Raw genomic sequence first — 12,067 nt, forward strand, 5'->3', positions numbered from 1 at the left:
TATCTGAACACTGGATGATCTGAAACCAACACTATTGCCTGCACTTCTTCAACCTGATAGCAAACAGAAAACACAACTAGTAAACAAGTGGTATACAAGAAATTCCCACTTGTAATCTTGATAAGCCCATATTTTAAAGTTTTTCCACTAAAGCCCAGTGTGAGTGTCTGTGGCCAGCAAAGGGGACAACTGAGGCAGTAAAGAGCTAGTAACCATGACCTCTAATCACCACTGAGACTGTAATAGCTTCCATCTGGCCGACTGAAGACACCTGGCAGCCATCTTGGCTCTAAGGGGATTAGCACAGGGCCTCTGTTTACTGTGTGAAAATGAGAAACCAGCACATCACAACTCGTCCAATAATGTGTGATGGTCTCCACTGTTTGTATGAACTCAGAAAACCAAACTGCGGTCTTTTGTCAGAGGTTAGCTCTAAATGACACATTCAGCCTGGCCACTTTATATTTAATTTGTACGTCAAGTTGGAACAACAATGACATCATGACAATGACAGAATTTTGAAAATGACTAAGGCTGCATTGAAATTCAATACTAACACCTTATTTAGTGGCCTAAAACAGCGTGTGAGGACTTAAATATGTCCGAAACCATTGTACGAAACCTAAATGCATAACATTTCCAGGGAAATACGACTGTATTCAAGTGCCAGACATGCCAGATATGCGTGTCAGCATCAATATCCCACAATGCAATGTAGTGAAGACAACAACAACACAGCAGACAGTGCTGGACAGCGATCAAGGCAGCTCGTCAATAACGCTTCAGTAAGTGTATAAAGTTTTACTTTGCTAAACTAAATACATTATTTAAATTAATTCAATTTGGCCAACTTGGTGTCTCCAGCAGCAAGGAGGCTCTCAGGAAGTGAAATAATACGTGCTCATGCTTGTTCTAGTGGAAAAGTTAGGGGATCACCAAAGTAATCAAGATTCATCATCTGTGTACAACATGTGTTTTTACAAAATTTCATGGCAATGCATCAGTTAGTCATATCAGGCTGCAGTATTTCAGTTCAGACCAAAGCACTGGATGAATGGACCAAGGGTTTGGCAGGTGTAGCTGAGAAGTAGAATGCAACTGAGTTTCTCCACAGCATATGCTTTAGTGTTTGCCCTCTCAGGTGTACATAAAAAGTCACTACCTTCTGTCATTGCCAAACTCTACAAACAAAAAGTGTCTAAAAATAAGTGGATTATTAGATCTGCTAAGCTGGCAACAGAATTACGTGGAGGTGTGGGCGGCAGTTCTTATTTTATGTTTATCTACAGCATTAATTTTCACAGACCTTGAAAATAAGAATGACAAACACTTGCCAACAAAAGTGCAAATATTTCTAAAGCAAGAGCAATAAAAATGTCATTCATCATTGTGCTTTTTTGGCCATTTAAAAGCCCTGAATGCAAAAACACGCTAAAATTTTACAGAAATAATGGATTTCCAAGGCCTTTAAGCCAGCATGACATCATTTCACAGCACTAAACGCACATTATTTCATCAAACAAAATTGTCTTTAGAGGAACAGAAAAAAACTGGTTTCATTACCGCAATAATTCACTTCGTCAAATGACCGCCTTGAACTGCATTAAAACGGCAAAGATAACTTCACAACGATATTCACTGCAAGTCAAAAACACCTTCTTCAAAGAACATGAAACTCTGAGGTGTCAACTTTTGAATAAAAACTGTTATTAAAGTCAGTTTAATCGGGCAGCAATAAAACTGGGCTGAGTGCTTTCATGTGTAATCTTGGCTAGTTGTCTGGAACTGAGTTGTTGGAAAAGGCAGTTTATAGTTAGCTGAAAAACATGCACTAACGTAAAGCAAGTGGCAATAACCCTCATTACGTATTTGACATGGATTTGTACACTGCATACATTAACATGAAAGCGCAGGTCTTTCCAATACATTACCTTCAACAGCGCCCCTTGGCTCATCCTGGAAAAATGAGACATCTTTCTTCTCCTCAGAGTCATCAATGTGATCGTAGGTGATCTGGGGGATCGATACAGCCCTCTCTGAGGCCCCGCCCATAGAGCCATTACCTCTGGACTTCACTCTCCTTTTGTTCCCCCTTCTCTGACAGAGGAAACATCAGCTAAGTTAATACAAAAGAAGTATTTCACTGTGGTGGTGATAAATTGTAATCACAATTAATAGGCATTCTGATTTGTAGAGTTAAGCCCTCCACACTTTGTTTGGCCCCTCAGAGGATGTGGTTTGGAGACTGTCAGAGATTATTTAAGGCCTCAGTGCATGCAGGGAAACCATGTTTGATAATATACTGAAAGAATAATTCATTCCTGTTCTAATCACATAAGATGTTGCCTATTATGATTGCCTCTGGTGTTTCTGTATTTCATGTTTAATTTGACGTCAGTATGGGACCGTTGAGGCAACAGAAACTGGACTAAATCTGGACTGCCTATTCAGTTCAAACTGAAACTTCTGAAACTACTGAAAACTGTAACCAGCAAAATCCTCTAAAGGTATACTATGTTGGTTGCCGTTCGTAAACACACCATTCAAAGAGAGAGAGAGAGGTTTAGGGTTAGGGTTAGGGTTAGGGGTTAGGGTTAACCCCAGAGAGAGAGGAGAGAGAAAGAAAAAGAGAGAGAGAGGAAGAGAGCAACATTAGCAATCCACAAAGCAGTGAATCAGAGAAGCAAAGTTATTTCCTGAAAAGCTAAAGCACAGCAAGACATTAATGTAACCCAGTCACTATGTTTTTGAATAGTGTTGACCTCACACACTGCACACTGTCACTGGCTGGGGGTTACACACCCACTGTCTAAAGGATGACGCCGAGCAAAATACTAAGAAATCAGAAAATACATTCAGAGAGCAGAAACTCTGCAGAACAGTACTCTGCCACACACTGGATTTCCTCTTGTATGAGTCTCATTGCATGGAATATATGCAGAATATATCTTTAAAATGGTATTCAGAGTAGCCAATTCAGCAACAGCAGTCCCCTTCACTTTGCTTTCTAATGAATGTTGTCAGCGTGAAGCCGAATCTTCGGTTAAACTGCTGATTATTTATCTTTTTGTCCTGCTCTAGAGTTGGTCTGCTTGTCATAAATAGGAATTGCAGTCAGTCTCACTCTAAATCATTTATACCCCATTTAAAATTGATGTGTACTGAGTACATTTCCAGTGTTCAGAATTGTTCAGGAAACATATTCTCTGAACAAAGGGTGAGCTTGGCTATAACAGGCAAGTTTTAAGAAGCCATGCTTTGCCAAAAACACTGAAACAGCAAAACACATTATTTTCTTCCAGCACCTGTGCAGTTCATAATGTCGTTAGACCACATAAGCTTACCAAATCTCGTGCTTGCGTGCTGGTGACATCAGCGCTACATATTTAACCTCAGTTTCTTTGAATGAGATCATGGCTATGTGTTCTGTGAGTCAGTGAGTTTCTGAGGACCTAAGCGGTGCCTCCAGTCCAATCTTTAGATCCACTGACCCACACCAACGTCATGGACGTGGCCTCAATTATTTGGACTCAATGGATCAGACTTTTGGCATTGATAATTGGAAAGCAGTTCAATCCAAATACTCGAGTTTTGAATGACTCATTAGCAGAGAGAGTGAGAGAGGTAAGCGCTGGTGGGTGTCATGAGGATGAGGGAGGAAAAAAGAGAAAAAGGAGAGGGAGAGGGAGAGAGAGAGAGAGAGAGAGAGAGAGAGAGAGATCGAAGGGCACGAAAAACTGTAAAAGAGGCTGAGACTGATGGAGTAAGACATGAGGAGAAGGAGAAACACTGTGAGCGGTAATGAGGGACAAACAGACAAGGAAGCGAGTGAAATATGCTGAAACAAGAGGAGACAGAAAGAGTGGAGAACAAATAGAAAGAGTGAGAAAAAGTCAATTAAAATGAGGAGAAACCCGAGAGTAATTTTGAAAGACACAGGAAAGAAAGGGAAGAGAGAGAGAGAGAGAGAGAGAGAGAGAGAGAGAGAGAAGTCACATGCTGAAACAGAAAGGAGCGGAAGCAGCCTTCATTCTCCCCAATACATGTGGGTTCAATGCTACACAAAGATTTTTTTGTTGTTGTTCTGCTAGACAAAGGTTTACTCCCATGAGAAAGGAGGCAGTGACATCATCTCAACTGACTGAGTCTTTGTCCGGTGGAGACAAAGGCCTCAAGTCATCCTGGTGGAGTCAGACCTTGGGCGGGGGTTGGGGTGGGGTTGGGGGCGGGTGTTTGCTGTGTGTGCGTGTATTTGTGTTTTATGTGTGTTGTGTGTCCTTCCACGTGCGCGTAAGTTTGTGGGAACTTAACTTGCCCTTTTATGCTGTATGGCTTAGGCGCAACATAGCTAATATTGTTGTGAAAGGTGAACTGCACAAGGACACAATACAGCGTGGGCCAGACTTATGCTAATCCAGTCTGTGGTAGCACAGTCTGATGGCTTTTTCTGACAACGTTCTTTTGTGGACTTCTTGATATTTTGTACCTCAAGTTCAAAGGACTCTTTCACGCGTCGGTGGAAAAGGAAAATGTTTCTCTCATATGTGCACTGCCATTTCAAATCGAGCAAATAAATAGCCGTATGACCTTAGTTTAAGGACTGAATGCTATTTTTCTGGGTGACGTTTCACTGTCATGGTATAGATCAAAGTTAACAGATTCAATAAACAATGAAAGAGAAAAAGGAAACAAAAAACTGAGGAAATATCCCTCGTTGAGTTCAAATCCACTACATCAAAGTCATACTTCATATCTTAGGGGTATAGAGAGGTTTCAAAAGGAGAGGCTTTCTTTTGAGGAAATTAAATCACAACTGCAAACTGTACAAAACATGAGCTACACAATAGCCTTGGCTCTCAATCCAAGTTGAACTGGATAATTACCGATAAATGCAGTTTCCTGACGTTAGGGCTGGAGTTTTCAGATTCCGCCATGGCGACAGCCTCTGGAGTTAGAACATACATTTTCCACGTAGCAGCACAGCCGCCTGGTTTCTCTGCTGCATAGCACCTCCAAAGTGTCTGAGGAGGACAGGTTAACCTGTATGAAGTTTCTCCATTTTAAAACCAAGCAAAGGACGCCACCAGTGATGAAGCAGTACTAGCCAGAAATTCATTGATATGTAAACTGATTTAACAAGTACTGATGGTGGTTTGGTTTTGTTGCTACCGCTGCATTTGGCCAAAAAATTCATGATATTGTTCTGTACAATATTGCTGTATATTAGTCTCCAAATGTTTACTGTTTATATTTACATTTTAGTATCTACTACACAGTGTATCTTAGTATTAGCACAGTCACATGTAAAGTACTCTGAAAAGCACTGAGCCACAGATTCAGTTTGTTCAGTTCTGTTCTATTCGTTGTATTTTCAAATATTTTTCAAAAAAAAGTTGATATTTGCAGTTTTTTGTCAGTGTTTCAGTTTCAGTGTCTCAGTGATCAGGGTAAATATTAATCCTTGTAATGTTTTGCTTCTGATATGACGTAGCTATTTGTTCATCTACTACTTCACTGTTGGCAAGCGAGACACCCGCTCATCTTTTCCATGGCTCACTTGGAATTTGTTGACAACAAATACATGTATGTTTTTTCTCTGTTTTCTCTGTTTCCAGTGTTTGCTGAGACATTGCGGATTAACACAAAGGGGAGACAGTAACAAAGTACATTAACTTGAGTACATTTTCTAGTCTCCGTACTTGATGGGAGTCCATCTATTTTCTATCAGCGCCTTACTCGTTAGTTTGAAGGACAGCTTTGAAGCTTTGCGATAGGTCATACAGTGTGTTCAGTCACAGGAGGAAAACCACAGTAAATTCCTCCTCCTACGCCTGTCAGCCCAGTTCAAAGTGCTTTGAACTTTCCGGTGGTAATGACGGCTGCGGCAGATGAAGATAACGATTCCTCACTACCACCCATTGCCGGGGCTGAAATCCATGTTTGAGATTTTCAAATAAAGAAAGATTTATATATTTTTAAGGTTTGCTCTGTTTACCCTGCACAAACTTCTTAACTGGCTATCTGGGAAAGCATGTTGAGGTATGTAAACATTCCATTAAATCCAGTTAAACATTTGAAATAAAGTTGTCTGGGCCTGTAGTAGTTACAGTTTTTATGCTCTGGTTGGTCAAATCAAATTACTTTTTATGGATTTCCCCACAAAGTTTTCATCTTGGGACCGATTCCCAAATATTATAGACCAAAGTTCTTTCAGAAATATTTGTTATAAAAACAAACAAAACAGTACAATAACATCGCACAAAGGCAATTAAGTCACATCAGTGAGTTGACATGAAAAAAAACAAACACTGTAAAATTGAATAAAAGCAAGTACTCCAGCACTTGTACTGGAGTAATATTTGACCAGGTAATGTACTTAATCCACCACTGATTACTACACTACGTGTTAAAGCTGGTGTGTTTCCGCTCAGTCCTACAATGTACCTGGATGAGACAGGCTGCAGCAGGGATCTGCCTGTTGAAGTGCTTCTGTCTCTGCTTCTGCTGCACTTTGAGGGCAAAACCTGAGCCCAGGATACCCTAATCAGAAAGAAATTAGGATGGACTGTATCAGCTCATACTGCAAGAAAATATATCATTAATAAATCATCACATTTAGTGTAGAATTATAAAATGTGGCTGCATTTGTTATCATCACATTGACTTTGTAATACTGAAAAAAATATGCTAAAGATACTAAAAATGCAAAAACAGGAGTCAACCTGTTGTAATAAAGCTGGGATTGAGTGAAACAAAAGTTTATTAAGTCCTTACTGCTCATGAATTGAATGATTAAAATTATATTTACAGCAGGTAGAGCGAAGAAGGAGATGGCAAAAACACTGAAGCAGGACGCGATGGCCTTGCCTATCCACGTTTGAGGAATTTTGTCTCCATAGCCGATTGTGGTGACAGTCACCTGAAGACAGAAAGTGGACAAAATTTTTCTTACACCCGTTGACATTACCGTAAGCAGACTGCAGACATAAATTTGACAAACAAACAAAAAAAAGATCCTGTAACGCACACTGATGTAAAAAAAGTAACAAACAAAAGTGCTAGTGAGAGCCAATACTGAAACAATAACTGCTGAACCAAGTCCCTTCTGTTACTCCAGATGGACCTCACGCATACAAATGTAATATCACTGAAAAGAATTACACCTTACATGTTAAATATTACAGTTTTACCCCGAATAAAACTTTATTCAAAGAGATACCAAAAGCCCCTCTCATTTTAATCAACTGCTGATGGAATGAAAATGTCAGTCAATGCAAAGCTCTCAAAGCTTTGCAGCAGTCTATAACAGGAATTAGACAATAAAGAGAAAAGTTCATCAGCCGTGCTGGCCCTGCTACATGACTGTCAGTGATGTCCGGAGCATTTCAGGCTAACGCTCCTCAAAGGGAATAAGATTCCCAACCACTAATCCTCAGTGAGTGTAGGAATTTGCAGGGTGAAGGGGGGGAAACAAATACCTCTTGCATTTGCATGTACACCCACTCTGAAAGCCGAGCCAATCCTGACACATTCAGCACACACTTGGCTTACTGTGGTTGTCTATGGGGTACCTCCGCATGAGCCGCCGCTGAGCGCTAACACAAAGCGGCTGATGTAAGGTGAGATACTTAAAAGGGCTTTGGGAGTAAAAAAGAAGGAGCAGGGGCGGGAAGGGTGGGTGGGTGTATGTTGGGGGCGGGTGGAGTGGTGGGGGATTTAATCTCCCATCCACAAATCCGATGACTAAACAATGTCCTCCTGACCGTAAGAGTGGAATAGTCTACTCAAAAACACTTCTCTTATTCAGATGGTAGGGTGTGTGGCAAAACCTCCTCTTGCCTACACAAAGGTCACAAACCTGGCCTTTGAATATGTTTAATTGTGTGTGTGTATGTCTGTATATGTACTGTATGTGTGTGAACACCCAAATCCAACTCTACATAAGCACCACAACTAAAAATGGCAAGTTTAGCACTTTTTAGCTCTCATTTTCTCTTTGTGTCCTGGTTGAAATTAGAAAATGTCGTTAAAATCAGACAGGCATTTCCTAGCCATCAGCAACTGGCAAAAGAATAAGAGAAGCGGGGAAGGTAAGGGAGGGAGGGAGGGAAAAAGGGGAACAGAGAGAGAGAGAGGGGCATATGAATCATGGCATCAACTTGTTGTCCACCAGCTGTGCCCTGCACCTGCACATCCCAGTGTGGAAATCAAGCCAAGAGAAGGAATACATGGTGGGATATCTTAACTTTCACACAACATTTCCAAAAACACTAACCAAGCCTATTGTAACAGCATATTATGACTCTCAAGTTTACAATCTCAGAAAAACAAAAACGGTACAAATCCCCAAGGGTGATTCTTTTCTCGACATTGTGAACAGAGCAACACAAATAACAGCTTTTCTTCAACCGTCCATAGAGCAGTGAGGAGCACTGTGACCCTCCTAACCCTCGTTACATAAAGGTAGTAATCCCACAATTAAAGTTTTAATTAAGGGAACTGACACTTTATATTGGTGCTCTAAAAGTTCTTTGAGCCAAAGAGCCCAGAGGTGAATGGTTTATTACGGTCTCTTTGTGGCACGCTGATCCCCTGCACAAGGCTGCCATAGGTTTCTCATTACTCTGCGCTTTCAATTCAAATGTTTAATTAACTACTCTGGAAACCTGATCCTCAGTACAGAGAGAAATAAGCAAAACCAGCTCTACGCACGGAAAACATCAACACACCTGCCTCTGTGTTAAGTGTTGCAGCAACACATGCATCCTACACCAAGAACCAATGAAGAGAGAAGAAAAAACATAAGGAGGTTAATAATTGGTCTATGCAGGGTGGCCAGCCATCTCCATTTTTCCAGCTAAGACTCCACTTGTGTGTGCATTGTGCAGGTTATTTGTTAAAGTGCTTTAGACGGAAGAATCTTTTTCATGTTCATGTGATGTGGCCTTTCGGGTATGTAAGCTACGTTAGGAAATTCAAGTGGCATTCAAAGATCCAAGTAATATATGCATGGGAAAAAAAACATAATTTAGAAAAACACGCAGAGAAGAAAAGTAGTAAGAAAAGATCGGTAAAGGACTTGCTTCTTCCATAGAATGTGTTTCTGTTTTCTGGTTTAACTGCCTTACCACTCCCCACCACAGGGCATCTGCGTAGCTGGAGAATCCTGTCTTGCCCTCCTCATCCACAGCATCTTTCTCAGCCAAGTAGACAAAGTAGGAGGAAAAGATCAGGCCAAGGAAGCCGATGTACAGGGTGGTGATCAGTTCCTGAAAAACACATTGAGTAGGATCAAAGACGATACTTTGAAAATGTTGCATGAAAGATTACACAAGTCTGAGAGATACACCTGATCATTTGTATCGTTGTCACTCTACTCTGAATGACAACAGCTGCAGCTATGAACGGCTGTGTCAAGGGTCCCTCATGTCTTTCATCACTGATTGTGCCTCACTGCATGTAAGCCTGACTGCTGGTGACAGCCAAAACAAAATCTGGGCTGTTAAAATGCTTTTCAAGGACATGAAACATCATACAAAATGTATTTTGACAATATACTCTCATCTTCATATAACCCTCATCCTCTTTTTTTATATATATATATATATGTGAGACAGCCAAGATGGTGACAATGCCCTTCGGCATTACTTCAAACAACATGTTTGCTTCAAATGAGCTGTGTGGGATGTCCAGTGAGCTGTTGTTGTTGACTGACGCCAACTTTCCTCCTGCTATATATAGTAAGACACATCCAGTCAGTTTATCCCTGAATGACTGTGCTGTTTGGGTCTTCCTCGTGTCCGTGTCGAGTGAAGAAACTAGCTTTTAGCCCTATTATGCTAAAGCTTTGAGAGTGTTTTTTGCAGGAGCCACTGTTGACCTGACATATTTAGCTTTTATGAGTGCTCTCAGGCCTTGCATGAGAACTTACAGTGTTTTTCATACAGTGCAATGATGAGACCACTCTTTTGTCAGTTAGGTCATCCACCACCATCTGTATTTTATGGCAGTTAAATTGGGTGTGGTTGTTTTTATAGCTGACTTCTACTACAGGATGCTGACTGCACCTCCAGTGTACCCCAAGCCAGTCAGGTTAGGTGGAAGCCATTTTAATTTTCATGTCTGACGTTTTCCTGATTGTCTCATGGCAGGAAGATCCTTTGTCCCCTTTACCTATAGAGCCACATTGAGGCTGACATGAAAAAGGACCATACTTTTATGAATTCAGGTGGAGAAATCCAAAAAGTCACCTTGCTATTTCATTGGTGGCTTAAGACAGACTGTAAAAGATTAACAATTCTATTAGTAATGGTCTTTAACAGGGCCAGCTTCATAATGCTCAATAGACTGAGTAAACACAAAAGTAAATGTGGTAAATTTGAAAAGATTAAGCATCTAAGCCTACACTTCATAATTCTCTTTTATATAATATTGTGTATTTTATTGTCGATACAGGTAAAATGCAGCAAATATGAGAACAATGTAAATAATTTCAATAAAATAATCATACAATCAACAAAATATTTCCTGTCTGGAAATCAATCAATTCAGTATATTAATTTACAAGCAATGTAAATACTGACCAAAGAAGCACTGAAATCAAACATCCCATCGTGCTTGGGCTTTTCCTTTCCACCAACTTATTGACACAGTTGAAGGCAATAAATTTCCACTAAACAGAGCACATCATTTGATACAGTGGTCATCTGACAACAGCGAGACGACAACAAATTACGCTCATCATGGATTCATCTTACATTTATTTGCTTGGCCTTTGCACGCAAACCTTACTGGTCATCCCTGTTCTTCTTATAACCAAAGAACACAGTCTTCTCCAGGGATTAAGAAAAGAACATTACATGCTCTTACTTCATTGTGTATCAGCCTGAGAAAATACTAAAACCAGTGTACCAGGATACAGTGAAAACAGTAGAGGCAACCTTGACGTTTTCTCTCTTCCTCTCCTTATAAAGCCAAGTCTGCTGCGGCTTATTTGTGCACACGTGTGCATGTATTTCTGCGTGTGCACATTGGATTTGTTGTAAGAAGCAGTAAATTGCGGGAGGACCAGGAAGGCCAGGAGGCATCAGTGCGATCTCCTTACAGAGGAAACTGCAGCTAAGTCACGCAACAGGAATGCAAATGGATGTTTGATATGTGATTAAAATAAATGCCAAAAAATAAATTCTTACAAATGCAGTTGACATACGGGCAGATCAGCAGATGGAGCTGAAATTTGAATCTCAGGCAACACAGAACAGCATTAGCCCAAATACTTTCCACCTACCTGTCGATGAATAAAGACTACAGATCCCAGGAGCCTCCACGTTCCTCCCTGTCGATCCACATGGAGCATGCGCAGGATTTGGAGGAAACGGATGCCCCTGTGACACACAACATCACTTCATTGTTCATCGTTCATATTAGCAAATATTAAAATGCTGAACAAAATAGTCACACTACCTGATAGCAGACGTGGCAAACACTTGGCCATTGGACCCCACGCCGAGCACAATGATTGAGGCGATGACCACAATCAAATCTGTGAGATATAGAGACAGACAGTCAGAAAGAAACAAAAAACAAACAACAACAACAACAACAACAAAAAAAAGAAATCATGGCTGCAGTGCCAATGAAACCGAAGCGAAGAATAAATAAAATTGCTTGAATGTTGTTGGTGATATGCAGGGACAATTCAATACAAGAACAATTCACGACATCCGCTGTATTAAATGGAAGCAAAGGAAAATGCCAGGTGCACCTATGATTGATATGGGCTTCCTGATAAAGCGGAGGCGCCCTTTGATGCCTGCATATTTGCTGCGACAGCCTGCCGACCACAGCCGTACCACATACTCTGTGCCAAAGAACAGCACCAGCACAATCTCCTGTGGAGCACAAAGCAAACACAGAGCAAGCGTTACATTCATCCATTGGTACAGAGACAACAATTGTGAAACACAAACAGGACAAGAGGATGTGGAAGTAGATAAGGTATAATTTTTAAACCCATTGAAACACTCTAGAAAAGCATTAAGGCCATTATAGTCGATCACCAAGATTT

At 40.7% G+C, this 12,067-nt stretch overlaps 1 protein-coding gene across 6 annotated transcripts in view; it reads right to left on the minus strand.

Annotated features, from left to right (window-relative positions):
* kcnq1.2 (potassium voltage-gated channel, KQT-like subfamily, member 1.2) overlaps window positions 1–12,067 on the minus strand; it is a 161,650-nt gene that overhangs the window by 131,038 nt on the left and 18,545 nt on the right. For all 6 annotated transcript variants that reach the window (XR_006843940.1, XM_046395368.1, XM_046395369.1 and 3 more), the window contains exons 4-11: window positions 11,765–11,891; window positions 11,464–11,542; window positions 11,288–11,384; window positions 9,129–9,269; window positions 6,809–6,919; window positions 6,445–6,540; window positions 4,884–5,021; window positions 1,932–2,097 (exon numbers count right to left, since the gene is read on the minus strand). Coding sequence is in view for 5 of the 6 variants with exons in the window: in XM_046395368.1 (XP_046251324.1) it covers window positions 1,932–2,097; window positions 4,884–5,021; window positions 6,445–6,540; window positions 6,809–6,919; window positions 9,129–9,269; window positions 11,288–11,384; window positions 11,464–11,542; window positions 11,765–11,891 (955 nt within the window). In the remaining variant the exon portion in view is untranslated. The remainder of the gene's footprint in view (window positions 1–1,931; window positions 2,098–4,883; window positions 5,022–6,444; window positions 6,541–6,808; window positions 6,920–9,128; window positions 9,270–11,287; window positions 11,385–11,463; window positions 11,543–11,764; window positions 11,892–12,067) is intronic.

The sequence above is a fragment of the Scatophagus argus genome, chromosome 7, assembly GCF_020382885.2.
Source record: "Scatophagus argus isolate fScaArg1 chromosome 7, fScaArg1.pri, whole genome shotgun sequence".
Taxonomy (NCBI): Eukaryota; Metazoa; Chordata; class Actinopteri; family Scatophagidae; genus Scatophagus; species Scatophagus argus.